The following is a 26,403-nucleotide window of genomic DNA, read 5'->3' on the forward strand; positions in this document are numbered from 1 at the left end:
GGCACAGCATGACGAGACCAACATGTTTTGGACGCCAGGGCGACACTACTATTCACGGCAAGTGCGGCAGCCCGTACACAATCGGGTTGAAGCGGACGCGCGCTTTGAGCTTCGTGCCGTTGTGGAGGACTTTGGTGTTGGCGATCCAGACATCGCCCGTTCGCTTGAGCGCTTTGGCAACGGGCACGTTCTTGGCAAGTTGGGAAAACAGTCCCGTCAAGACTCGGTGGTTGGCCACGAACGACGTGTTCCACTGGTTTGTCACAACGCAGTTGGCCCCACACAACGACCAGAGCACGGCGCTTTCCCATCCGTCCTCCAAACTCAAGACGCGCTTGGGCTTGTGTGTGTCGAGTTTGCTCTGGCGGCGGTAGCTCGCGTAATTTTCCATCCGACTCATGCTGACGACGAGATTGCACTTCAGAGCACTCAACCCCGCGACATGCGATGGCGCAAAGTGGGCCAGCGACCGGTTGGGGCCGTAAAAGAGGAGTCCCCCGCCGCGGCGGCCGGTGAGGGCGGCTTGCCACTCGCCCGCGCTCGGCACGTACTTCTTCCCACTCAGCCCTTTGATGGTGGGGGCGATCGACTTTAGCGCCGTCAACGTGGCTAGCGAAGGACGTTAGCTTTCGCAAATTTTGGACGAGCGTGATGCGGCGCGTACCCGAGATCGAGAGGGGGTTGTCGGCACTGTCGACGTCCGCGTCATTCTGCGGATCGGCAATGAAAAACAAGTCCTCCTTCTTGTACGGCGTAGCCTTGACGTTTTGCAAACGAATGGCCAGCATGTGCACAGACAAGTCCCTGGCATCCAAGACATCGCTCATCATCGCTTCGAACGGAATGCTTTCCACCGCGGGATCGACCTATGCACACAAGTCAGCGACCCTCCACGCGTCGAGCTCGGGCAACATACGACAAAGAGGACGTTTGATTCGTCGCTGGTGCCTTTCAAGACCTTCAGCACGTCATGAAAGCAGTCCAGGAACGGCCCGAGGAGCCGTTTGGCCTCGTCCATGAGCGCCTGAAACTGATCTTCCAATGTGTCTTCGCTCACTGCCACCTCCGTCGCATTGGGTGACGCGTCGGTGAACTCAAACCAGTCGTGCTCCCCCATCATGGCATCGCTGTATTGCAGTAAACTCTTGACCGTCGATGCGCGCCAGGCCTTGAGCTTTGTCACCAACTCTTTGAGGGCAACTCGGCGTGGGGAATGGAGTTCCAGGCGGGCTACCAGCGGGACTCCAGCACCATGCGACGTGCTGGCGGGTGACGGTTGGATGGCACCGTATAGATAGCAACCATCCGTCGAAAGCTGCAGCGAGAAGAGCACCATGTGCGGAGGCAGGTGGGCTAGCGTCGCGTCGATAGTGGGCGTGACTGCGAGCCGCCGCCACGCCTCCGATTCGTGCTCCAAGTACAGCGCGGCAAGCTGTGCGGGAGCGGATGTGGCCGGCAGAAGATGCATTCGTTGCACGAACAAAGCGGTTCGGTTCGTGGGGGCACACGCTTCGAGCAATAATCCTTCAGCCACGACGCTGGTGCGGCAGCTTTGGTACCTGCAGTACAACGCACGGTGACGAGCGAGCCAAGCCACGTAGTCAACTCGCGTACCAGAGAAGGAACTTCACCGCCGAAGCTGGATCGACGCATCCATAACACTGCATGAGCTCATAAGTGCACTCTTCAATCGCAGCTCGGTCCTTCTGAGCGAGAGCAAGGTCGAGCGCCGATAGAAGCAGTCGAGCGACGTCTTCGAGTTGCTGGTTCGTCGTGTCGCCATGACCAGAGGATGGTGCGGACGAGCACGCGATGCCTTGCTTGCGCAGGGCATCCGTTGTAAAAGTCCACACACCTGCGTCAGTCGAGTTCTGTTGTAGCTGGAGCCGCAGGCATCGCCCGATGCTGGCCTTGTACGACGGCGATGGGGCAAGCTGTGACAACGTCACGGCCGCGTTAAAGTACAGCAACGCCTTCTCCAGCGGTGGCAGCTGCATCTCGTCTGCGGCTTTTTTATGCCGCGGTGCGGTTTGTTCCAGCCACAGCTCGATCAGGTTCTTCTTTGCGTCGCTTTCAACTTGGTACACGACCATCTTGTGCTCTTGTCCAAGCAGGTGCTGCTGCAACTCTAGTCGTCCCAACTGCGCCTTGATTTGAGCAAACGCGGCGGCCAGCACAACAGAGTTCACCGTGCACACGTCGATGTCGACACGGGGGTTGTCTGTGGCCTCCCAGATTTGTTGGATGTAGCTATGAGCGAGTAGAAGGACCTCCCGTGCCCGCTGCAGCATCGCGACTGCGTCGTCCGAGTCGGGCATCTCGCACAACTTGGTCGTCAAGACGTTGGCGTATGTGGACGCCACGGAAACCATGCCAAACGTGCCGCCGATTTTGGCGAGCATCGCGACGACTTCCGAATACACGCGACCGGCTTCCGCCCACACCCCCGTCCAGTCGCCCCCAGTGGCCAAGAGCGTACTGCTTTCATGCACAAGTAGCGCTGCGTACGCGGCCTGGAGCACCGCCAAACCCTGTACGAGATCCACATCGAGGGGCGTCGATGACGGCGGCGGTATATCGAGATGGATTTGCGTCGACGTGAGCGGAAGCTTGGGCAGCTGATTCACAACGTGGATGGCATGCTGTAGCGCGGCTTTCCCGGCCTTTGGCTGCCCCTGTTGGCACAGAGTCGTTCCGTACAGCGCCACGTACGTTGTGTACGCTTGTACGTCCAACCCTTCGGTGGCAGCCGCGGCCTGGAAGTGGCGCAGCGCCGTGGCTCGCTCTCCTTCAATCATGAATAGTTTGCCACGACACACGTCGACTCGTGCGAGCGTTGCGGAGTCCCCCACAGCGTTGCAATGGACAGTGGCGATGTCCAGTAGCTGCTTTACTCGCAAATGATAGCCAAACTCGAGCAGAGCATCGGCAATATCGACGCACAGTTGCAGCACGTTGTACTTGGATGTCACAACGGGGCGGTGGCGGAGGCTGGACTCCGTGACCAGCTGAAGCTGTGCCATCGACTTGTCCACAGTGACCACCGAACCAGACGACTGGCAGGTGTGGAGAAGGGCATCGAGGGCTCGCTTCAACCACATCTGGCTCGCCTCGTGGTAGCACAGCTTTTCGAGGGTCTTGGCTAGTTGCAAATCCAGAGTGATCGGCATCAACGGGATGTCGTCGCCGAGGCCAGCCATGGACGAAGTGGTTGTGGTCGCTGTGCCGATGACCACCGCCTTCGCAAGCCACAGACACGAAAGGACGTGAGGGTGCTGGTGAAACTCGACCGCCAATTGCGTCAGTTTGGACAGGTAATGGATGGTCAGTGTCGGCTGGGTTACGTTTCCAGGATGCAGCATCAACAACGATGCCTTGGCGTGCGTTGTGCGCCCGCAGAGCATCGGAACGTGCGGCTCGACATCAAATGCAGCCCACTCCTTCGTTGACCGTGGTACGACAAGCCCTGGCGCCACAGCCATGCCAGACACGTTCAGCGCTTTCCACTCGTCGAAATCGTCGATGGCGCGGTGCATGGACGAAGGATCGTCGACGCCACCACCGTCGCGGTCGGTCTGTTGGCGTGCTTCAAACAGGTCGCGGTATTGCAAATTGAGATGTTCGGTGGCCAAGGCGTCCCATATCACAGCTACGTGCGCGAGAGCCACAACCACGTACTCGAATCGCTCTTGCGACGACCGACCGGCGAGTGCCAGCATCACGTATATGCGCAGGAGGAGGTCAAGGTGCCAATATTCGAGAGGTGGGACAGCATGCTCAACGTCTTTTCGGCGCTTCTTGATCGTTCCCTTCTTGGACGCGGTATCGTCATCGTGGCCTCGATGGACCACTGGCACCAGTATGTGAATCGCGCCTACAACAGACGAACGCATCATCCACTCGCAGCCGCACGATTCATGCGCGCGGCGCCTCTTGGTACCGTGGAGCAGGTCGTGGACATCCTGAAGTGGAAATTGGTTGGTGTAAAACCACTCGGCAATTTCAACGAGGAATTGCGCCTGCTCGACTTTGCCGGTCAGGTCCTTCACGGCACGGTAGAGGGCCTTGTATTGAGCGCCGGGGTCGGTCGTCGACACCGCAATTCGTTTGCTTACGCGCGCTTGCAAAAGCACGTCGTTCTCTTTCATCTTGGCAAACCCGTCCTGGACGTTCTTCCCGAGCTTCGACATAAAGACAACGCGATATCGCCACAGTGGCCGCTGCGCAGGTGTCGGGATGACGGCAAACGCAGCTTCGACCGTCGACAGCCCGGCCTCCCACGCCTGCTGCTCTTCGTAAACATCGAGCAAGGCACACACAAAGTCGACGCGAAACGACCACTGCGATGACTCGACGGCCGTGAGATGGTCGAGCATGTTGTGCATGTCGTGGGTCAGTTTCTGTCGGAACGACGGATTTGGCGTCCCGTTCACGTCCAGAATGCCCAACATGCCGTTCCACATGATCCGCGCCGCCATGTGGACAAGCGACGTGTTGCCAGCACGGACGGCGAATTCTGCACCCAGGAGCAAGTGCTTGATGGCAAAGAGAGCTGCAAAAGACCCAGTCAGCCATGCACGAACGGGTTGCATTACGACCACCATGCAGTGTGTGGCATGCTCCAAACAATGCAGGCGATCGACTTACCGAGCTCGTGCTTGACGTCTTTCTCCTGCGCCTCCGTGTCAGCTGCGAGTTGGAGAATCGCTTGGGCCCACACCACTTGCGCCAAGGCGTACCATCGCCAAATGGACGGCGTCAAGAACGCACGAGGAATGTCGCTCGCGTGGAGGGGCGCCACCGCCTCTTGGCAAAACTTTTGTGTGTCGACCGTCTTGTGCAGGGCGAGCGCGGCTTTTCCGAGGCGCACCCACATCTCGGCATAGAATTCACGCTTTTGCTGCTCCATTTCCAAGACGGGCTCGACGGTGGCCGTCGATGCAAACGCATCGGTGGCAAACGGCGTCCAAAGCTGGATCGCCTTTTGAAAGTACGTCGACGCTTTGTCGACCAGCGTCTTTTCGTCGTCGCCGGGCGGCGCGCCGTCCGCCGCGCGTGTGTGCAATTGTTGCAGCAACTCGACTTGAACTTCGAGCGCTCTCACGCACGACACAACCTTCATGGGGGTCGTATCCCCCATGACAGCGTCCTTGGCACCGCGGTCGAGCTGAATCGTTGTCTTGATCTCGATCAATGCTTTCCGGTGCAAGATGGGAAGGTGATCGCTTCGCTTCAACACGGCGTCGACAAACCCTTCCATGCGGCTTGGATCGTCCCGATGGAGGATGGTCAGACCTTGCGCGATGCAGCTGAGCAGGGGCAATTGGTGCGGGTCGACTGCCGAGTCGGGCGCCACGAGCGCTTGGAACACTGTGTTGAATGCCGCGGCCACGTCCGGCAGAATCAAGTCGAGGTCGCGGTCCACCACGGGCTTGCGAAAGAGGTGACAGTGATAATTCCACAAGTACGTGGCCGCGTTGAGCACGACCCACGGCGATTTGGTTTCTAGCCCACGCTGCAGCCCCAGCATCACCTCCGCCACCACTTGCTTCTTGCACGTGGCGATCGTTGCGTGGGGCTCCACGTCACTGCCTTGATTGGACTCGCCAACCCTCGTTCCTAGCCGCAAATCATTCGCAGACACGGACGGATCCTTCTCGTACGACTTGATCTCGCCCACGTACGTTTCAGCCAAGACAAAATGGAGCTCTCCTGCAACGAATCCTCCTCGAGTTAAACGCTGGTGGTCATGCAGGATTGGATGCACCTTGCAGAATGCACTGGGCTTCGTCCACGTTGAACGTGAACTTGAGGGCTTTTGCGGCGGCTTTTCGCGTCATGGGAGCATTCTTGAGCCCCCATGCGAGTTTGGCAATGTCGTGCCACAATGCAAAGCGCTCCAAGGCAGTCGAAGCAAGTCCTTCGGTGGGGGCATTCAGTTCGAGCAGGTCGATCGCTTTGTTGAGCAGAGTCGCCTTGAGCGCCTTGTCGTGGGCTTCCTTGGACTGCTCTATGATGATCAGAGCCTGGTCTTCGATCGCGTCCGGTTCGCCATACAAGTTGGACTTGAGGTCCAGCACGCGTTTCATCGGTAGCAAGTGTTTGTCCAACGGCCTCTGGGTGGTGTCGTGTTGCGGTGGCGCCGACGAGTGGCCATGTCCTTGTGCTTTTCCTTTGGCTTGGCCATCGGGGGAAGTGGGTTTTCCTCCGGCGTCGTACCCCGTCTTGGCTGATGTAGACGCCGCCGCCGTCCCCCCATAGTCCAGCTGCAGCGCTTTATTGACATGGATGGCCGCCTTGGCTAAGTAGTCGCAGTCCATTTCACACTTGGCAGTCTCCAAATGCATCTGGGCCCTCAACGCAACGAGCGGACTTTCCAACTCTTCCAGGAGCGATGTCGCCGACTGGAAAAGTCGATGGACGTGCTTTCGAAGGTGCGACTCGACCAGGGGCAGCGCGACGTTCCATGCAAAGAGGCAAATGTCTTGGATCAAGTGAGTATGACCCAGCCGCTTGGCAGCCGCCAGCGATCGCTCTATACAGCCACGTCAAACCACTCGCATTAACGCTTGTGTGGGTGGTGGCGTACCCAACACCTTGACGCATTCCACGTGTTGCGCGAGCCGTTGGGCGTCGCGCTGCCGCTTGTCCAAGTGCAGCACCGTGGGCTGAACTGCTGAGGCAGTCGGTACAGAGGCGGGAGTTTGTTCAGGTGTCCCCTTTAGACCAGAGATAGCAGGGGTTGTCGCTGGGGTGGGTGCTCCAGTTAGAGAAGGCTGGTCAGGTTCTAGCGCGAGGAGGCAGCGCAGGAGGTCGGCCATGACGCGGACGTGCGCATTGAGCCGCTTGCTTGTGACCACGACGCGCTCGCACGTTTTGGCAATGTCCTGGTGGTGGCATTGCACAGCGACAATGGCCACCTCAACAATGTTTTCCCACTCAATGGAGCCTAATCCACGATGCGTTGTATAAATGAACACCTTGCTACATTTCCTCCTGCCCCAGGAGTCTGCTTACCATCGTCAGGGATGCCATGCCCGACAGCTTCAAATTTTACGCCGGTGGTGGCAGCAAACAAGTCTAGCAGGGCGGGTCGAACACCTTCCGGGGGCGTCAGCTTGGATTTGATAGACTGCAGGTTGAGGAGGATGGCGTGGCGCTTGGACACCATGTTTTTCTTCGCTGCTGCCTGTCATGTGTGCCGTTACCCAGCGTTCAAGTTGTACGAGCAAAGCAAGGAGCACGCGTACCAAGGACTTGGCGCATTCAGGATCTTTATGTCGGCCAATATGCACTTGTACCAATGACGCTTCTTCAAACAAGGCCATCGCAGCTGCAGCTTGATTCGTGAAATCCACGGCCGCTGCCTCCGACGCTTTAGCGGATGCCACCAGCGCCAGGGCATGATCAGCTGCGTCGTTGATGAGCTTGGCGGCTTTTGCGAGCTGGTTGTCGTCTTCGTAGCTCGTCGCGAGTGCGATCTCGTACCGCACGATCCAAGCTTTGTCCGTTTCGTTGATGGCTTTGAGGCTGTCCAGCATGGTCTGCATCGACTCGACGAGGTGGCGAGCGCTGCCAGGACGAAGGAGTGGCCGCGCCACGTGCCAGTACGTCACGGTCGCATTGTACACGAGAAAATCGTAGTGCGGTCGACTCGTCGGCTCCAGCGCGAGCTTGATGGCTTGGAGAATCCAATGAATTGCGTACTGCACCTGGGTCACACAAGCGTGTCCCTGAAGGGTGCGAGCGTGTTGTGCAAGGCACTTTGCTCGGACAAAGAGTGCTCGGCAGTAGAACTAGTGTCCACCGAACGATGTGAGCATGTGGCGAGGAGGGGGTAGTGAGAAAGAGCGGAAAACGAGATGCACCTGATCTCGTGGGAATGACAACGACAAATACCAGCTAACACATGCTTCTGCTGTTCCAAAGTCGAGTTCCTTCACGGCCACTTCGGCCACGCACGGCAAGAGTTCGGTGAGTCGAAGCTGATCTTCGTCCAGCGACCCCGTTTGCGTCCATGAGCGCAACTTGGCCACGAGGTCTTTGGCACGCAGCCTCGACGGTTTCTGGCTCAACTTGAGAGCGTCCGCGGCTGGCAACGTCGCCATCAGCGTCAGATCATGGTTGATGTCGTCTAGGTTTCGCCGGACTTCAAGGTCCAGGTCCATCTCTCACTCCCTTTCAGCTCGATGGAAGCGCGACCACCTCGACCCGAAGGATTTTTCGATAAAGAACGACGGCATGGTTGGCGGCTGAAACTGTCGCGGTTTCATAGTGAAACGGCCACAAGGTCCCAAACCAACATGAGCCAAGGGCGACCGCCAAAGGCCATCGCCGGACCGGCGTTGTTGGCGCTTGCGCCGCCGTTCCTCGCAACGCAGACATATGACCAATAAGTTGCACGCTGCCCTCGTTGAGAGAGCACGCGGGTTGGGAGTTGCATGTTGCAAGGATCCATGTGGACTGCATGCAACGTCGATGCCAGGACGTGCTTGCGTCAAACCGGGCCATGACATCGCTTGGAGCTCTCCGTGACACGGTCAAAAGCTGGTGCGAATAAAACGATATTAAAGATCATCTACGTTGAGGCCTTGAGTTTGGTTGGCAGCGGTGGCACTCAAGATGGCCTCGCTCCCCTCTGCTTCGTCCATGTTGAGATCATCCAAGAGCTCGTCCAGAGGAATCGCGCCATCGTCGGCATCATCATCGTCCATATCGTGATCATCGTCGTCGTGATCGTTTCCGTCGGTAGCTTTGTAAATGTTGATGCGCGACCGCATGTCCTTGTCCTCTTCCAGGTCGTTCAAGAAGTGTTCGTAGTCGAGGTCGTGCTTGGTCTGGTCAGCTTTCTTGAGCGGCATCGTGGGCTCGATACCTTCGATCGTCTTGAGCTTCCACTTTCGCGATCGCTTTTGCACGCGGCGCAAGAACTGCTTGCGCACAAGGACTACGTCCGGTAGCGAGATGCCCGCTTCGTCCAGGGGCTTGGTATCCAGGTCGTTAAACACGGACGTCGACAGGTCGTACCCCATCGCTGTGTCCCCCACGTTCAAAAGCATGCCGAGATGGGTCACCGTGTGGAAGCGCATGTCGTTCACGCCTACAGAGCCGCAGTCCACCACGTCAGCGCTTCCGATGGCGAGCATCGCGACGTCATGGCCAACGTCTTGGTTAGGATGGCGTACCAAAATCCGAATTGCGCACGATGTCGACGTCCGCAAGCCGCGTCTTTCGGTTCGTCCGGACGGGAATGCCGCCCTTGGTCGAAATCTCGAGAGGCGACGAATCGAGCACGGTGTACTCTGTGAGTTGCTTGGACGACCGGAGGGCCTTGAACGGGTACCGCCAGTACTTGTCGTTGTCGATTTCGGCGCGCTGCATCGTAAACGGATCGATCACGTGAATCGACGACGTGACTTGCGTCACCAAACACAACGACGAGATGTTGCCGAGTTGTCGTGCCAACTTGAGCGGGAGCGCGACCAAGTCATCTTTGCACACGGGCGCAATGTCAACGGCGTACGTGAACTTGTAGTTGGCTGTGTTCGAGTGGTTGTCGGCCGAGATGAGCTTCTTGGCCGTCTTGAGCGAGATGGGCACGGTTTCTTGCAAAAAGTCCACGAAGCGCAGGGCGTGGTTGCGTTCGACAAAGAAAAAGTCGACGCCGTCCGGCTGGGACTCGATCGATGTCGTCTTCTCATGCACGCGGTGCTTGAGGATGAGCTGTTCGAGGAAGAAGAACGTTCTCTTGTGTTCGACCTGGGGACGTCATCGTGAGTGTGCGTGGGGAGGTTTTGACCACACTCCAAAACAATCACGTCTACCTTTTGGCGGACTTGTACGACAGCCTTCCACGAGTGGTTCGTGAACGATGCTTGGCAGTCGTCGCACTGCTGATTGCGCACGATGAACGTGACGATGAACGACTGCTGGAGGATCGCGCCGTTCATGACTTCCTTCTGCACCGTCAGTTTGAGCTTGAGACGCTTCGAATGCGGTTCTGTCCATATCCACCCCGCGTCGACGAGCTTGACTTTGTTCAGGCCGGTAATCTTCTTGAGACAAATCGCGAGGAGTTCGCGGGACTCGAGGTCCGCCGACACCCACTGCGGTCGCGACCACCTAACAACCCCATCAGCCCGCTATTGTCATCACGCATACGTACTTGAGACACCCGCGGCACTGATGCATGATGATTTCTTTCGGGATGCCTTCCGTGACGTCGACCTGTCCTTTTAAACAGCTCACGCACATGTTGGCGGCATTCGCCTTGATCGGTACCGCACAGATGCAGCAGAGGCTGTCAAGACAGCAGAATCACGTCATGTCATGGAGCGGCATTCACTGTCTGCGGCGGAAACTTACATGTCGGGTAGCTCGTGTTCCGGCACGTACATCATCTTGGCACTGCTTAAAGCTACAAGAATGGAAGAGAGGTGTTTGGGGGTTGACTGGCGGCCAATCGTTTTGTTGGCGGCCGCAGCGCCGCTTGTGATTGGCTGATGATCAATTTTTTATTTTGACCAATCAAATCGGCGTTTTTCACGCAGGTGACCCTGGAACGGTTTGAATTCTCCAATTGCCACCACCACCCACCCGTCGAGCGCACACGATGGACGGAGGAATGACGCCCGCCCCGACGCCAGGCGGCACCGCCGGCGACTACACGTCGTCAGCAGCGATGTTGAAGGACCCTGAAATCAAATACATCTGTGGCGACTGCGGTATTGTTAATTACCTTGCGGCCCGCGACCCCATTCGATGCCGTGCGTGCGGCTACCGCATCATGTACAAGGCCCGCACGAAGCGCTTGATCCAGTTCGAGGCCAGATAAGCAGCACGCTCCCTTACTTACTCTTTCAACCGTTCTACCTATATACGACGCTCATCATTGTCTTGCCTTCCATCCTGTGTCCACGACGGCGACGAATGCGCCAATGCGTGCAAATACACATCACGTTCGTCGTGAGATTGTCCAGTTAATTCAACTCCTGCAGAGTCGCAAGCGCCGTCGATGACGGAAACACTCGCGTGGCGCGCCAATGTACTTCGTTCGCTTCCTTGTGCAATCCCAGTTCGCGGTAGTACTGCACGTAGTTGACCCAGATGTCTACATGCGTCCAAGCCATCGATCAATTGACCGCATTTGCAGCTCAATACATCAAACAAACCTTCGGAAGATTGACCAAACAGATCCACGAGCTTCTCCATGAGGCCTTTTACAGCCGCAGTCGCGACCAGGGAATCGGGTTGGGCCGCTTCCACCTGGACACACCACCGCAGCAGCGCCAGCGTCTCCGGACGAGGTAGCATTTGGCCGGCGAGGAAGGTCTTGTACAGCGTCCGTGCAGCATCCACACCTTGCGTGCGCAACGTCCACTGCAAAAATTGCATGCGCAGTGCAGACCATGCCGGCGTCCACGCTGTCGCGGCTTTCACCGCGCGCTATTGCGGCCCAGCTATCGTCATTCGTGTGTTCAATGCTAGGAACACTCACCTCGAACGCAGATTTGACGGCGCTGAGCTTTGCGTGGCTGTTTATGAGCAGCTGAATGTGGCGCTGGTGCAGCCCATCCGTGTCAGTCATGGCTTCACGAAGGCCTTGCTCGACGACGGCCAGCGCCGACTTGTACACAGAAGGTGTGGAAGCCGATTGCGGCAATTGTTTCTTGGGGCGTTTTGTCGACGGTGGCAGTGCGTGGGTTTGCTGGATGGCAGCTTGTCGCATGGCCAACTGCGCTCGAAGCTGCCACAGCATACCATCGGTCGGGAAGGCCGCGTTTGCTTTGGCAGCGACCGCGAGGGCGTCGAGAAGCCCAGACACGCGCAGGGTGTAATCGATGTAGGCACGGTATAACGTTGGCGTTTGAGGGCCCAAGGTTGAGATCGTCGAGAACATTTCATGGGCGAACCAAGGCGACTACGAGCAAGCATCAGTTTCCCGTGTCATGGGTGCCATGGACTCCTGACATACGCTGGGAGTGCGGGCCAATTCCGCAATACACCAACGCATGAAAGCGCCGCGCATCGCATCTGTGTCGACGTTGGATTTGATGGCTTGACGAAAACGCTATAAACCAAACCATTCCAACGTAAATCGGCCAGCACGAAGGTGCAGGACTGGGGGGCAAACGCACCTCTAACGCCACTTTGCGGCGGGCGTCGACGTCGGCGGTGTCGCTTTCATGCATGGCTTGTTCGCAGTACGCGCTCCAGACCGCAGCGTCGGTGGGAAAATCCGCAAGCGACGATTCCAAAATGACTTTGGCGACGGGGCTGCCGTAGGTTGCGGGGAAGAGGTTGGAGATGGAGACAAACTGCAGACGGAAGGCTGCGTCGTTCGGGATAGCTACGGGGGAATATGCTTAGCCCACGTCGTTTTAAGCCAAGGTAGCGACAATATACCGTGTGATGCATTGCGGTACACAATCTTTGGAATCGCGCCTTGCAGGATCTCGTGGCGGGACTTGTCGACAGCCGATTCCTTGGCGCTTTCCGCGATCGCGTCGACCTGCGCCGCCCCTTCGCCTTTGACTGGCGCAATGTCCAACGAAAGCTCCAACGGCTTGGTTGTATCAGCATCGAGGCCTAGGACTTCTCGACGCGTGCTGCAGCAAACCCACATGAGCCATTCGAACGGGGAAAGGTAGTATCGAAACATATACCGCAGTTTTTGCACGTAGAGGAATTCGAGTCGAAAGTACTCGAGCCAGAGCTTTTTCGAATGCGGGTTCATGCGAATGGATCGCTGCATGAGCACTAGCATGGAAGTCCCGTCAAGAAGATGAAATTGCTGGGGCATCTCACCTCGCGCCGAGTCGACGTTCAAGTTGGTCGAAAATTCCCAGCTCGCCGCTTCAATCCACAGCGTTTCGTTGCGCGGGTGCAGCTGCAATGCACTACCAAACACATTACGCCATAGAATCTTTTTTGGTTGTGGTCACAAACTTGGTGAAGAGCTTGGACAAGAGCTTGGAACTGCCCGTATTCTTGCAAAAAGCAATGTGTTGCAGCCACAAGTCGACGTCGCCACGATGCTTCATCAACGCCCGGTCAAAGATGTTGTGCACCCGCTGCATGCCCGTGTGATCACTCGAAGATTGCTTTTGCAGGCCTGTGGCAGAATTTAGACACGTGGAGATAGCTATGCCATGTCGGTACCCAAACGCTTCTTGCGCTGGCGGCGGAGTGCGTCCAAGTTCAGCTCGTACTCAATATAGCGCAAACAATCCACCTTGCGCAACGGCGTGCGCTTCATCGTGTACTCGAAGTCGCGGCGTTTTTGCACAATCTGCCGGACTTCTTCCTTCTCACGTATGTCAAACAGTCGAGCTCAACGTGCTGTCACTGTTGTTACCTTGGTAAAGATCTGCAGTTGCTGGAGGTCCTCCAGCTCAGGAATCATCTTTTCCATCACATATTGAACAGCGTCGGCCATCTTGGTCCTTGCTCGTGTCCTGGCGGTTGCGGCGGCGCCTTGGCGGCAGTGAGATCAAATGTATGAGCTTTGACTGGTTTGCAGATCCAGGTGTTCTGATTGGCTTACGGGACAGTCGATTGACCAATCACTTGTCTCTGTGCATTTGGCCAATCACAGGGGCGCATTCGTCTCGAATGTGTTCGATCTGGCATGGGCGAACCGTCGCCTTCCATAGGAGATGGCCATGCAGCTCTTGGGCGAGTCGAGGATACGAGAGCGTCATGTTCGTGTCGGTAAGGCCTCTGGCCATGTATAGAGGATGCTGCAACGCTTCGAACGCAATCAACAACCTCGCAAGGTCAGCAATGCAGGAGGCAATACCCCAAACACTTTCAACGTGTTGCAATGCTACGACCCCACCCGAGGCCAACGCGTCGGCGATGAACAGTGCATGGTGAGTGCATGGTGTCTTTCCAAGTAAGGGGCCCTACTACCTGTTACTTGATCTCCGTCCAAGTTGCGATACATTTCAATCTTGCTTTCGAGTCGCCATCACGCGACTAGGAACGTCGTGGAAGCAACACTGTTTCATGCGCGAACGGTAAAGGCAACGAGCACCCCCGCGGCTGCGTAGTAGTTGAAACGATGATAGCCGTTTGGCAAACCAGCGCTGTTACGCTGAGGCACACAAATCACGTCCACTATGTAGCTCTCCACGTTGGTGGACCTTCTGCCAACAGGTCCACTCTAAAGTCGCTTGGACGTCGTCGGTGATCTCTGTGTCTACAGTTGCAAGCAGTTGGGTTTGGACTGGGGCAAATTGACGGCGAATGCCACCGCCGAACGATCGTTGTGGTCGAAGTCTACCGTGCCAAGGCATTTCACCTCTGCTCGGCGGACGTCTGTGCGTCCATGAGCATTTGGCAAACCAACCTTTTCATCGCACAGACAAACGCCCGCCGTCATTCACTTGCCACGACGTCTTGGTGGCAATCGTAGCGACGAGTGTCTTCCGGTCGTCGTTCGGGTTGACTGGATGGCTTTCACGGCCATGCGGAATGAAGGGGCAGTGCGGTTGGCTAATGAGATAGAGTGAGCATGAAGCATTCCTCAAGGGGCCATCCTCTCCCTTTTAAATTAACAGACCTACAGTTCCCAAAGAGGGCCCATTGCCTGCATTCTTTGTCCAGCAACGTGCGTTCGGCTCATGGACCGTCTGTATCGATGGCAAGCCCGTAGTTTTGGTAGAGGAGGATTCGAATGTGTGTCGCGCGTGAAAAATTCCGCCTCCGGTCCACTTGGTCAAAGTCACACCTCCTCCATCGACATCCAGCCACGGGTAGTCTCAGACAGTGCTCCCGTCGTTCGACCGCATGATGCGGCTTCCTTCGCTGAGGGTTTCTGGATGTATGAGGGCGTGGGCGAAGGAACTGGCTACCCCAGCAGATGGACGACTGTGTAGTTGAGACAGCTCCTTCACGGCCAAACCAAAAATGAGACCTGGTCGAACACATTACGTTTGACACCTCCCCACCCCACCTCGACCCTGTGCTGCGCTTCGTTTCCCCAACGAAGCGGGTCGAATTGGGTGATGCTTACTCTTTATCTAGCCCATCCAACGAGAAAGGAGGTTCCGTCTGCTCTGCATTTCCTGAACCGGGCTACATGCCACACGTGCCGCCACATCGACGAAGTGTCCGTCATGGCGCCCTGTGTAGCCTGGCTTCCGCATTTCAGGGAGGCCTGTCGACACCGATCATTTCACCACAGCCCGACAAATCCCGTCCTTTCATTCGGCCGCAGAACAGTACTGCGATGTAGAAACCTACAAATATCGAGTTCTCTAGCAGCACCGAGAGTATGCACTACATGCGAGGAAAGTGGGTTATTTCCGCTTGTGGGCTGCATCATTGCCAGGGATCGCCCGACGACGACCCCTTCGTTGCTGGCATGGCGACTCCGAGACAGTCTCATCACGCAGGCGCTGCCATGCCAATGGAATCGATGAGGTTGTCCTAGGAACAAGCAGCTTCAACCATCGTCTTGCACGTGTTCAAAATAATACGTGCGTCATGCAGAACCAACTGGAACAATCACGACGTTTGGCCAGTGCTCCGACTGCTTGATCAAGGCAACCCATTCGCTTCCCCAATCCAACTCCATCAAGTGCCCGTGAAAAACGTGTCCATGCCAGTGGAGCTGTGAACTTGTGCTTTGTTTCCTCCGTCCTGCATGTTATCCACTCCTCGAAGATGACCCCGAAACGACGGCACTCGACCCACATGAAAACCTCATTCGACTTGTCATGCGTGCGAACGCGCGGCTCTTGTCCAACTTTCGAATTTTCACCGTGTTACGCCGCAACAAAGAGGCTAACTACTCGACAGCTCCAGGGGCAACGACGCCATCAAACAACATGCAGGGGACGCCATGGCCACAACGATGTCTCGTACTGACGTGCAAATAATAATGGGGTATCCATCATGCATTGTCGGAGTAGCAGAGTTTAGTCATCGACACGTTGCGACAGATTCCAACACACCACACAATCACACATAGAAATTGGTGTAACCACACATCTGAACGACGACAGCGAGATATCAAAGCGTACCATTGCAATTATCGAGTTAGGGCAAGCACCAACAGGACAAATTTACAACGGAATGAAGCGGTTTTGGTGCGCGGCGTTGATACCAGGGCGACCGTGGGCCACGGGCTTGTACGTGATGGACAATTCACCCAAGTAGTGGCCGATCATTTCGGGCTATGAAACGTGAAAGGGTGAGCGACCAACCAAGCACGAGAGGGGGAAGGGAAATGCAAGCTCTTTTGGGTCGCCCCGTACACAGAACATCACAAGGGAAGGCGAGTCGAGGCACGCCGAGGCTTTCCAGCAAGGAAAGACATCGGGCGCCTGCTCTTCGGGTCGTGGCCCGCCTTCCCCAAGAGCTAGTGACTGTAGTTCTGGATCGCACCTTGATTTCGACACCGTTGAAGGCCTTGCCGTTGTAAATACCGACGACCGAACCGATCATTTCAGGCACGATGATCATGTTACGCAAGTGGGTCTTGATACCACGCGGGCGTTCCAAAGGCTTGGCTTCTTGCTTAGCCTTACGCAGACGCTTGATCAAGGCCATCGGCTTACGCTTCAAGCCGCGCGAGAAGCGACGGCGGGCACGGGCGTTGACCAATTCCATCAATTCTTCGTGGTTCAAGTCCAACAACTTGTCCAAATCGACACCACGGTAGGTGAACTTCTTGAAGGCGCGCTTCTTGCGTTGGGCAGCGATTTCGATAAGGTCAGCTTCGTCCTACAATCCCACCATCAGCTTCCGCCGTCCATCCCGTCCATCGCCGCACCATGGTTTGTTGGTACACTTTGCAAAGTGACCGTCGGGCTCATTCTACCGCGACCAAAACGACTGGTTCTCCCTCATACAAATCGCATCGTCCAATCAAATCGTCGCATCCGGATAATCTCTCTTAAGTGCGTTTGCATAGAATACATGAAAATGTGCAAAAGATTGCTAATTCGACATGAAAATTTCGTTGAATTTGTGACGGCCAAATCTCGCATCGGTCGTTTCCGTTCACAGTCAACACCGCGCTCACAGTCGTGCCACACAGCATATACAGCAGTGGGCTGTGCTGCATTGTACGTTTATCGCTCGCAACAAGATAGGTTTATCCACACAGCCACAATCACACGACAAGGTTGCTTTCACGTTCCTTTCACGCCGCTCGATCCATACTCGGTCGAGGACTTCGTTTCCGTGAGTCGTTCGTTCTCGAGAGGTTCTTGACACAGTCCACGCAGCGCCTTCGATCGCTCGGCGGATAAAAGTTCCGTTTCAAGGCAATATTCATGCATTGTAATCCAAGTACTTGAAATAGGCTGGAAATTTTTGCAAAACAAACACCTTAAATCCGTCGGAATTAAGCGACGCAGTGTACGTGTATAATAACACAGCTATACAAATACATAGTATAAGACATAAAAATACGGTTTGCGGACGCTCCCATCCAATCTTTTTCATGGCCGACGCCGGCGGCGGTCATTAACACTTCAGACGCGTGTCTCCTTCGTAAGGTTCAACTCGACTCCGTTAACTACCAAGCAAGATGGGCATCTCGATGGAACGCAAGGGCGAATACTTCGTCAAGTTGGAGAACCTCCTTGACACGTACAACAAGATCTTCTTGGTGTCCGTCGACAACGTTGGGTCGAACCAAATCCAACAAATCCGTATCGCGTTGCGCGGCACGGCCGAAGTCCTCATGGGCAAGAACACCATGATCCGCAAGGTGTTCAACAACTACGTGCGCAAGAACCCTGGCCACCCCTTGGAAGGCCTCATCCCTGCCCTCCGCGGCAACGTCGGGTTTGTGTTCACCAACGGTGACCTCGGCAAGGTGCGCGAAACGTTGGAAGCGAACAAGGTCCCCGCGCCTGCTCGTGTCAACGCGATCGCTCCCATCGATGTGTGGTGCCCTGCCGGTCCCACCGGTTGCGACCCCGGTCAGACCTCGTTTTTCCAGGCGTTGCAAATCGGTACCAAGATTCAAAAGGGTCAAATTGAAATCGTTGCCGACGTGTTGTTGACCAAGGCCGGTGAAAAGGTCGGAAACTCCGAAGCCGTGCTGCTCCAAAAGTTGAACATCCGCCCGTTCTCGTACGGTTTGATCATTGTCAGCGTGTACGACAACGGCTCGATCTTCGACCCCAAGGTCTTGGACTTGACCGAAGACAACTTGGTGCAAAAGTTTGTCGGTGGTCTCCGCAACGTTGCGTCCGTCTCGTTGGCCTTGGGCTTCCCCACGTTGGCGTCGATCCCGCACTCGTTGGCCAACGCCTTCAAGTCCTTGGTCGCTATTGCTGTTGAATCGGAAAACTTCTCGTTCAAGAAGGCTGACCCGTTCAAGGCGTTCTTGGCTGATCCTTCGGCCTTTGCCGCGGCGGCTGGCCCTGCTGCCGGCGGTGCTGCCCCTGCCGCCGCCGCTGCTGCCGTTGAAGAAGAAGAAGAAGAAGCCGATGTCGGTGCCGGTGACATGTTCGGCAGCTCTGACTACTAAGCGCGGTTGGTTTCAACTCTTGACGACGAGATTGGATGCAAACATCCCATGAAGTGTTAAGTAATTTGACAAGTCCCATCCTGTCAACATGATGTCCTGAAGGGACTTTATCGCTCCTCTGTTGACACTGATGACTGTGCCTATGAATATGGCCAATTTCTATCGGTCTCGATGAGAATTGGCTTGGCGTTCCTGCCTTGTTGGATCAATTCTCACAAAGCCGGTCGTTCCTCCAGCACGTTGTCCTGTGCAGAGGACTTGTAGATAATGCATCTCTGCACGTCGATGACGTAGAGGGACAGAGTATTCTGGTTCCCCGGTTCGCTTGCAGCAGTGTGGGGCTTGTCGCGGCGTCCATTCGCCGTCTTCCTCGACTGAGACCGCGATTGTTCAGTTTGCGTGTGATTGGTTCATTGGATTGGCCAATCACAACGGACGACAGTTTCAGCACTACCCGATGCGATGAAGCGGCGTCCGCCGCCGGCGGAAGGCGACGCGATGGATTTGGTGGGAACGTTCACGAAAATGGCGCTCGACATTGAGAAGTGCCAAAAGTACAATCCAGCATTGTGGGAGACGGTGCTCAAACGCTCCACGAAGCGCTTGGAAACGTATGCCACACAAATCCATCCAGCCATCTCCAAGGCTCGCAAACGTGCACGCGGTCAAGCATCTACCTCATCAACGCCTGTGACTTTTCCAGCCGTGAGCGTACGAGCTTCGTCATCTTCTTTGAGCTCCTATCTCGATCAACCTGATATGGTGCGGGAGATGCTCCATGACCTTCATCAAGACCCCTCCACAGGGCACGCCAAGAACAGTCGCTTGTCGATGACAACACCGTCACTGCCGACTGACACTCCGCCCCTCATTTCTCGACCTCCGCCAATAATACCACTTTCTCCAACAGCATCCTCGTCACCCACGAAACTCCCCATCCTAACAGTAATCACGCCTCGAACAAGGCAATGGGTTGCACGACTGCCTCCACCCCGTGAAGCGGACTGGGTTGCAATTAACCAGCTCGAATCCGTCGCGGACGACACTCTCGCCCGCCGCGGAAATTCTATCGACAATATGGACCAACCACACTCGCTCTATGGCATGTTGCAACGTCGCAAATGGCCAAAAAAGACTCATCGTCCCAGCAGTCAGTACCGCCGTGAAGCCGCGGCTCGCTACTCCGCCGTTTCCAGCCCTACTAAGGACGCAGTGAATTCAAACGTTGGCAGCGTCTTGGACCTAGAAAGGATATCAGATGAAGCCAAACTGATGCAACAACACGACTTCGACGTAAAAGTGTCCTCAGGCAACCTCTCGACAATCATCCACGAGGTTTCGCTTTACGACAGCTTCGACGACCTTGAGCTCGACAAAATTGAAGCTACGATTGCTGTCGACCCGTCAGGCGACGACATTCTCTTCACCAACGACGAGTGCCTCCAAACAGCTGCAATTCCTGCACCGTCGCCCCCAACATCTCCCCCTCGCCGGCGGCAGCACGTGTTGCTCGAACTCGATCATCGAGCGTCAGTCATTGAATCCGAAGTCACGGTGAAGGCACATGAGAACGCAGTGGCAGCCGTGGACGCGACGCTCGCGTCCATTCAGAAATTTGTACGTTCCCGCGCCGATCGCTGTAGGAAAACGCGGATGTCACAGCTCGTCAGTAGGTGCCACTGGAACTTATCTATGCCCATGGGAAAGGCCGGTATGCATCCATGCAAATCCAACGGGCCATGCAACTGGTGTATCATGCAATGCTGCGCCTGGCCAAGCGCCAGTACTTGGTTGTGTGGTCGAGGTGGCAACGGCACACGAGCGACGCCCGAGAGGCCGAACGATGGCGCTGCGCAGTGACGGTGCAGTGCGCATGGCGGCAGGTCCTAGCTCGCCGAGAGGTTGCTATACGACGACGCTTGCGCAAGAAACAACTGGAGCGAGAAAAGAATCTCCTGCAAGTGCTCCTCGCTCGCAAAAACGATGCAGCGGCGTGCATCACACGGCACCTACGCAGGTTAGCTTCGAACAATTCCATAGACCCGCGCAGGTTGCCTTCGTGTTCCTCATCCCGTCGTGGTGGCAGATACGTGGGGCGGTGTCGGGCTCGACAGAATCGCAAGCGACATGTTGCTGCACTGCGCATTCAGCGCTTTTTCCGGCGGCGGCATGCATTATGGGCTCGATTCGCCCGCTTTCTTCAGCACCGTCGGGAAACTGTCGCGGCAATTTGCATACAAAAGCACGTCCGAGCGCATTTAGGGCGCGCCAAGGTGGGTCCAGTTGTCTCGACCACCACATTGTGGATCTAGTTGACATGTTTCAAACTGATGCGTTGTCGCAGACGCGTTTGGTGCGAAAGCTGCGCGCCGTGGACCGCCGCAAGGCCCTCCTCATGGCACACGTGGAAGCCCGAGCCCATGCGCTGCGCGTCGTGGGGGCGGCTCTCACCGTGCAGCGTAACTTTCGACGACGGCAAATCGCTCGACGGGCAAAATTTGGAGCCATGCGGAGACGGCACGCGAAGAAGGTCGTGGCGGCGGTCAAGGTCCAAAGCATTGCGCGAATGTACTTGGCTATGAACGAGTTGCGCCGCATGCGAACGACGTATCCGACGGCTGCGCTCGTGATTCAGTGCGCTGTTCGCCGACATCAAAGGTAAGGGTAGGATTCAGAAATGGGGCATCGATTGATGCAACTGGAAACCGAGCAGCACACGGAGGCGGCTGCAGCTCCTGCAGGCAGTAAGGGAGGATCGCAAACGACGCGTCACAAAGAAAAAGGAGCTGCGCCGCGAAAAGCGGCAGCGCCAGAAAGCCAGGGCCCACGCAAACCAAGCCACCAAGTTGTGGATGGCGCTGCAAGACACAGCGTCGACGGTTCAAAAGCAGCGGCTCAAGTGGATGCAAATGGAGCCACCCCAAGCTGCCATGTGTATTCAAGGTGGATGGAAGGGCTACAAAACGCGTAAGCGACTCGCGCGGCAGTTTGCCAAGGACAAGGAGCGAGATCGACGGCTCGCCAACCGCTCGCGACGAGGTGCGCGTCATGCGCGATTGGCTTCGTGCTGACGAGACATCCGTTTGGCGGCGGTGGTAGTGGCTGCTACGTGCATCCAGCGCCACGTCCGAGGCATGCTCGGCCGCAAACGATTTTGGTTTGCCCTGATGACAAAGTATGCGACTTCGATCCAGAGGTTGTTCCGCAACCGCAAAGCTCGTCGAGATATTGCCATCATGCGGGCATACGTCAAGGCGGCGCGGTTGATTCAAACGCGGTGGCTAAACAAGTACGTGGCCAAGTGCAGCTCTCGTCCACTCGTTGTGGTAGTCGCGTCATGGTGTCGCTCACGCGACGACGCGTTTTGCAGGAAAGAATTTGTTCAATTTCGACGGCACCGTCGAGCCGCCGTGGCCATCCAATCTGTTGTCCGCATGTGGCTCGACAAGAAGCGGTTTGTCCAAAGAGTTGAGGCGTTCCACCGTCGGTTGGAGGTCCGCCTCGTAGGCCAAGTCCTCTTTGCCCAACGCACGCTGGACGTCGTACAGACCCAACTGCTCCAGTTGAGCTGGCAGTTTGCCACGCACACTGCGGCAGACACCGCGGTGACAAAGAAGCACTATCAACCGTCCCCGATGCTTGCGGCCGCCGCCAGCGGAAACGTGCAGCGCGCATTATACTCCCGTGACGCGGATGGCATGTGGACAACGATGGGGTGCTTTGGGCTGTGGCAAACGATCTATTTGGATGTATGCCGCCATGGAAACACGCCGGATGCCGTCGAGATAGGTTCGTGAGTCGATGCCATGACAGCGCTCATGTTGTCGTCACCCAGACAACATGCGGTTCTCTCGCTTTCTCAAGGGAATTCCTGGCATGTTGCACAAGTCGCTCTGTCCTCTGCACCACGTCGACGTTGTGTTTGCAAAGTTCAAGCCAGCGAAAGGCCGTACGATGCCGTTTGCAGGTGTGCTGCTGTCACCGTCAACCCACTGGCGCCACCCAACCGACGAGGCAGCCACGTAACCCACCCTCCCTTAGGATTTCACAACGCCATGTCGTACTTGCTTACTCTTCGATACCCCGACAAGGCGACCGCACTCACGATGGAGCAACGGTTCTTAACCTTCATGCACGAGCTCGTGCTTGTGTCCAAGTTTGGCGAAGCCTATCGATTAAACTTGGCGGCGTTGGCCATGGAACGAGCGTCATGGGCGGCCCACGTGATACAGTCGATGTGCCGCCGGCGACAACAGCTCAAGCGACACCAAGCATTCGTGGTGCGTCCGCTTCCTTTTGCCGCGCGCAAACGACCGCAGTCGGCGTGTTGGCACGTCGGTGCAACGCACGTACGAGACTTAACATGGATCGGTTGTTTCGTTTAGGGCCGGTTCCTCGAGAAGCGCCGTCAGAATGAAGCACGACGGGCTGCTACGCTGCTTCAAAACAAGTGGCGCCAGCGCCTCGCCAAACTTGGCTTTCAAGCGCTTGTCTGCGACACGTTTGTCGAGTACGTCGACTGGAAGAGCGGCGCGTGCTCGTACAAGAACCTCGTCACGAATACGACTACATACAGCCGCCCCGCACTCTTGCGCGGGCTGACGCCGTCCATCTCGATCCGGCTGCCTCCCCCCGGCGAAGGTTTTATCGTCAACTGTACGTAGTTGTCGTCCGAGTGCTCTCGGTCTGAATCGAATGGCTTGCGCCATAGGTTGCCGGCATGACACGCAACCACCCGACCTCGCCACGATGTTTTGCATGGTCCGAGTGACGATTCCATGACGCGATTCGCGGGGCTGACAGCGAGGTAGGCGTGCGAAGAGGCGATGTGTGGGCCCTGCTTTGCGCGCGACCACAAAGCGAATGCACTTGCCAACCACAGTACCGTCCAGGTTCAGATGTGCAGGCTGTGCTCCAAGCACACTGCGTCGCGCGTGTGCAACCAGGTAGACGTCGCATTCGATATCTCACGGGGGCTAAGCAGATGGGACAGTGCCAAGGCGGCACGGTGCCGTACTGCGACACGTGCTACCCCCATTACCACAAGGACAAGTTTGCTTGTCACACGTTTACACCGCTCGTGTGCCTGTGTGTGGAATGCGGCGAGAAGGTCGGGCGGTGGCGGTGTACGACGTGCACCGACTTGTTTTGCAAAAAGGTGACCAAACCATTGCTGTCGACCTTTCCTCGCTGGGCCAACGAGTGCATTTTGGATGGTGGTGTAGTGCTTTTCAAATTTTCATCGCAAAGGACAACGACAGAATCATGGCATGGAGCCCGTGCCGTATTTGGCGGTCGAAGCCAAAGCTGCGCAAGATTTGAGGCGTCGCGAGAAGGAGCAGCAGCGAGCCGACATGGCCCGAGCAGAGGAAGTTGCTCGCCAAGTCGAAGCGATCGAGCTGCAGAAGAGGGAGGTTGCCGCGGTGCTGATTCAAACGGCGTATCGAGGTACAGAGGGATCAGTATGACGTGGACGTCTCAAGTGAGCTTTGCAGCCAAGCGGGGACGTGTGGAGGGCAAGGCGTACATGAAAGAGGTGCGTCGTTCTTGAGCTAGTCAGAGCACGTTTCGTGATGGATGGCGTCGGCAGGTCCGCCACACAAATCGCATGGTCCAGCAACGCCTCAAAGACGACGTTGTGCGAAGCGCGTTTACGTACAAACTGCGCAAAGTTGTGGGCCTCGCGCCGACGTTGGCCTCGGACACAGTCGACGAAGTGCATGCGGCTCAGCAGCGCAAAGACAACGTGGTCGCTGCCCTGGGATGGGCCACGTACGACTACACGAAAGGTCTGTTTGTCCTTTCGTTGCCTGGTATGAGCATGGCCTAGGGCCTCCTGAATGGTGCTGCTACAACGCCCGCGTCGACGTCTTGGACGGCGAATTCAAATCGTTTCAAGCGACGGTGGTATGTGCGCCCGAATTCGATGGTGGCCGCCGAGCCAGGAAACCAATGCAGTGGTCGACAGGTCTCAACAACTCAAGTGGTTACGTCGGGTCTGGTCATGGTGCATGTCACTGCCGCCAACAAGTCGACGACGCTGCCACTGGCCGCGCTCCGGCCAACGGGGAACAGTGCCTCTCCTTCCAAGGTCCTCCAGCTCGCCGAGACAGTCGGCCATGCGGCACACAAGATGCACGTGACTATGCTGGACCGCATCGATCGAAAACGACAACACCTCAAGCTGCTCCACCACCGCACAGAGTTCAAAGACCTCGAAGAGTATGCGTGGGTGGAGCTCCCGGCGAACAATGGCACGCCAGAGAATCCATCCACGTGGTGGAATGTCGTGAACAATTGTACGCCACCTCAGTGATGGAACAACAGTCCAGCTCATGCGGCGTAGGCAAAACAACGACCATGCCAAACGGCGTCAAGGCGATGGAATCCATGGATCCGAGTGCCCGCGAAGACATGCTGGCTCAGATCCAAGAAGCGCACGAAAAACTTGTCCAGCTCCAGACCAAGTCGGAGCGGCGACGGTGCGGTCGGCGCGAACGTGCCCGTGTTGTGGAAAGAATCCACTCATGCCATGGTCGTAGGCGCGGCAGTGTTGACACGGCATTCAGCACAACCGACGGGCAAGCGATCGAGGACGCGTTGTTCTGGCAGGACAGTCTGTGGAGCCACCCTCGAGTGGGCAAGACGGCTCGACAGTTGGTGAAGGAACTCTCGACAACCGATCTGCGCGGCGCCGTCCAGTTGCTCCGTCGGGTGAAAACCACAAGCAACAGCGAAGACGTCGACGCAGACTGGGAAAAGATCGTGCTCAAGTTCTGTGCGCTGAAAACACTCGAGAAGAAGGAACTGTTGGCCAAAACCGTCGAGATGCATGCGACGGACGCTCGAGTCGTGCTTTGGAGCCTGGTGGACCCGAACGCAGCAAAGGCCCAGAGCGACACTGACGATTGACATCCTCTCGCAGTGAGACAATCGTCGTCCCCCACTGTCGTTGCAGCGAACGATCGAGACCCTTGTGTTGGTACGAGTCCATCACTTCTGAACATTGCGCGCGGCCGCTGCAACAAACTCGGCAAATGTTGCCACACATCGATCTCTCGGAGGGCTGCATGAGCGAGGCCGCCGCGGGAAGGCGGCGGAACCCTTCCAACACATTCTCGTGTGCAGAATCAAGTCGATGGCGTAGAAGCGTTTGTAGCCAAGCTACCATTGTCGAGACAGCACTCGCACGTGATTTGTAGCTGTGGGCACTAGAGAGGCTCTGGGCTAGACCTTTGTGCGAGAGGAGCGTGCCATTGACGTTGTGTACCGGCGACAACATGCAGCGTGTGTCGGCCATCCGTCGTGACAAACGCATTCACGTCCGTGCGCAAAAACGGGGCAGGCGGACCCTCCCGACCGTTTGCGCCGGTAACAGCCGGGTTCCAATCATTGAATCCGCAGGAACGACAGCACCTATTCGCCAGTTCGCGGTTATCCAGAGAGATCGTCTCCACCGACGCTGCTTTTGCCTCCATTCAATGCTCGTCCTCGCCACCGTCGCCCACAGCTCGCGTCGGCTTTCCATAGCGCCAGCGCAAATGTTGTCGCCATCTGGGCGTCGGGAAACGGTCGATTCTGACGTGGTTTATCCCAACGTTCGAGGGACAAGACAAATGTGACAGACCAGATACCTTTCACGCCCAGGCGCCTACACAGCGTCGGGCAAGGCCACGCGCTTGCAACCTCCTCATGAACACTTCATTGTGTCGATCGCATGTTGGTGGCTTGCTCCGTCAAAACCTAGCATGCGCATCGCAGCACCCCCATCTCTGGGTTCCTCCTCGTATCGCTTTGTCCCGATGATGGCTGGGATTTACAATCGCTGGGACATGCGCCGTTGCAGTGGGACATACCAAATGGGTACCGAGTTGGGGATTTTTCCCAACATGTAGCCAATCAAATGG

The 26,403-nt window shown here is 56.6% G+C and overlaps 7 protein-coding genes across 7 annotated transcripts; 3 read left to right on the forward strand and 4 right to left on the reverse strand.

Moving 5' to 3' along the window:
• Window position 1: 1 nt before the first annotated feature.
• On the reverse strand, window positions 2-8,217 carry H310_03428 (hypothetical protein). The gene is made up of 11 exons (XM_008867283.1): window positions 7,869-8,217; window positions 7,251-7,796; window positions 7,018-7,189; window positions 6,590-6,949; window positions 5,768-6,535; window positions 4,648-5,712; window positions 3,941-4,552; window positions 1,615-3,874; window positions 917-1,559; window positions 665-866; window positions 2-609 (listed from the first exon to the last, which is right to left on the reverse strand). Exons 1-11 carry the CDS (start codon window positions 8,166-8,168, stop codon window positions 53-55), a joined length of 7,485 nt encoding a protein of 2,494 aa, XP_008865505.1. The 5' UTR covers window positions 8,169-8,217; the 3' UTR covers window positions 2-52.
• A 318-nt stretch (window positions 8,218-8,535) lies between these two features.
• H310_03429 (hypothetical protein) lies at window positions 8,536-10,432 on the reverse strand. The gene is made up of 5 exons (XM_008867284.1): window positions 10,366-10,432; window positions 10,166-10,300; window positions 9,825-10,122; window positions 9,186-9,759; window positions 8,536-9,100 (listed from the first exon to the last, which is right to left on the reverse strand). The coding sequence occupies exons 1-5, from the start codon at window positions 10,398-10,400 to the stop codon at window positions 8,568-8,570; spliced, it is 1,575 nt and encodes a 524-aa protein (XP_008865506.1). The 5' UTR covers window positions 10,401-10,432; the 3' UTR covers window positions 8,536-8,567.
• Window positions 10,433-10,582: 150 nt separating this feature from the next.
• H310_03430 (hypothetical protein) lies at window positions 10,583-13,487 on the reverse strand. Its single transcript, XM_008867285.1, has 11 exons — window positions 13,358-13,487; window positions 13,162-13,306; window positions 12,949-13,114; window positions 12,808-12,899; window positions 12,666-12,759; window positions 12,406-12,608; window positions 12,138-12,349; window positions 11,975-12,070; window positions 11,498-11,920; window positions 11,172-11,445; window positions 10,583-11,110 (listed from the first exon to the last, which is right to left on the reverse strand). Exons 1-11 carry the CDS (start codon window positions 13,436-13,438, stop codon window positions 10,980-10,982), a joined length of 1,917 nt encoding a protein of 638 aa, XP_008865507.1. The 5' UTR covers window positions 13,439-13,487; the 3' UTR covers window positions 10,583-10,979.
• On the forward strand, window positions 10,613-10,834 carry H310_03431 (hypothetical protein; the record flags this gene model as incomplete). Its single annotated transcript, XM_008867286.1, has 1 exon — window positions 10,613-10,834. One exon carries the CDS (start codon window positions 10,613-10,615, stop codon window positions 10,832-10,834), a length of 222 nt encoding a protein of 73 aa, XP_008865508.1.
• Window positions 13,488-16,012: 2,525 nt separating the features above from the next.
• On the reverse strand, window positions 16,013-16,786 carry H310_03432 (40S ribosomal protein S15; the record flags this gene model as incomplete). Its single annotated transcript, XM_008867287.1, has 3 exons — window positions 16,013-16,184; window positions 16,396-16,734; window positions 16,784-16,786. The coding sequence occupies 3 exons, from the start codon at window positions 16,784-16,786 to the stop codon at window positions 16,074-16,076; spliced, it is 453 nt and encodes a 150-aa protein (XP_008865509.1). The 3' UTR covers window positions 16,013-16,073.
• Window positions 16,787-17,460: 674 nt separating this feature from the next.
• H310_03433 (hypothetical protein) lies at window positions 17,461-18,660 on the forward strand. Its single transcript, XM_008867288.1, has one exon. The coding sequence runs from the start codon at window positions 17,546-17,548 to the stop codon at window positions 18,494-18,496; it is 951 nt and encodes a 316-aa protein (XP_008865510.1). The 5' UTR covers window positions 17,461-17,545; the 3' UTR covers window positions 18,497-18,660.
• Window positions 18,661-18,958: 298 nt separating this feature from the next.
• Window positions 18,959-25,679, forward strand: H310_03434 (hypothetical protein; the record flags this gene model as incomplete). Its single annotated transcript, XM_008867289.1, has 20 exons — window positions 18,959-20,113; window positions 20,170-20,513; window positions 20,583-20,769; window positions 20,841-21,154; window positions 21,210-21,535; window positions 21,596-21,785; window positions 21,867-22,285; window positions 22,332-22,463; window positions 22,538-22,776; window positions 22,882-23,152; window positions 23,208-23,257; window positions 23,308-23,442; window positions 23,490-23,654; window positions 23,722-23,944; window positions 23,992-24,032; window positions 24,087-24,285; window positions 24,327-24,403; window positions 24,465-24,795; window positions 24,843-24,978; window positions 25,039-25,679. 20 exons carry the CDS (start codon window positions 18,959-18,961, stop codon window positions 25,406-25,408), a joined length of 5,304 nt encoding a protein of 1,767 aa, XP_008865511.1. The 3' UTR covers window positions 25,409-25,679.
• Window positions 25,680-26,403: the final 724 nt, after the last annotated feature.

This window comes from Aphanomyces invadans (assembly GCF_000520115.1).
Source record: "Aphanomyces invadans strain NJM9701 unplaced genomic scaffold supercont1.5, whole genome shotgun sequence".
NCBI classification, from domain to species: Eukaryota; Oomycota; class Saprolegniomycetes; order Saprolegniales; family Verrucalvaceae; genus Aphanomyces; species Aphanomyces invadans.

Excerpts from the sequence above, each read along its gene's own strand:
- H310_03428 (XM_008867283.1), bottom strand. The coding sequence starts at position 8,168 with ATGGACCTGGACCTTGAAGTCCGGCGAAACCTAGACGACATCAACCAT. Across the intron at positions 1,560-1,614 it reads GCGGTGAAGTTCCTTCTCTG|GTACCAAAGCTGCCGCACCA; the intron begins GTACGCGAGTTG and ends GTTGTACTGCAG. Across the intron at positions 867-916 it reads AATCAAACGTCCTCTTTGTC|GTCGATCCCGCGGTGGAAAG; the intron begins GTATGTTGCCCG and ends TTGTGTGCATAG.
- H310_03429 (XM_008867284.1), bottom strand. The coding sequence starts at position 10,400 with ATGATGTACGTGCCGGAACACGAGCTACCCGACAT. Across the intron at positions 10,301-10,365 it reads GAACACGAGCTACCCGACAT|CCTCTGCTGCATCTGTGCGG; the intron begins GTAAGTTTCCGC and ends CTGTCTTGACAG. Across the intron at positions 9,101-9,185 it reads CGTGCGCAATTCGGATTTTG|GCGTGAACGACATGCGCTTC; the intron begins GTACGCCATCCT and ends GCGGCTCTGTAG.
- H310_03430 (XM_008867285.1), bottom strand. The coding sequence starts at position 13,438 with ATGGCCGACGCTGTTCAATATGTGATGGAAAAGATGATTCCTGAGCTG. Across the intron at positions 11,921-11,974 it reads AATTGGCCCGCACTCCCAGC|TCGCCTTGGTTCGCCCATGA; the intron begins GTATGTCAGGAG and ends GCTTGCTCGTAG. Across the intron at positions 11,446-11,497 it reads CCGTCAAATCTGCGTTCGAG|CGCGCGGTGAAAGCCGCGAC; the intron begins GTGAGTGTTCCT and ends GGGCCGCAATAG.
- H310_03433 (XM_008867288.1), top strand. The coding sequence starts at position 17,546 with ATGGGCATCTCGATGGAACGCAAGGGCGAATACTTCGTCAAGTTGGAG.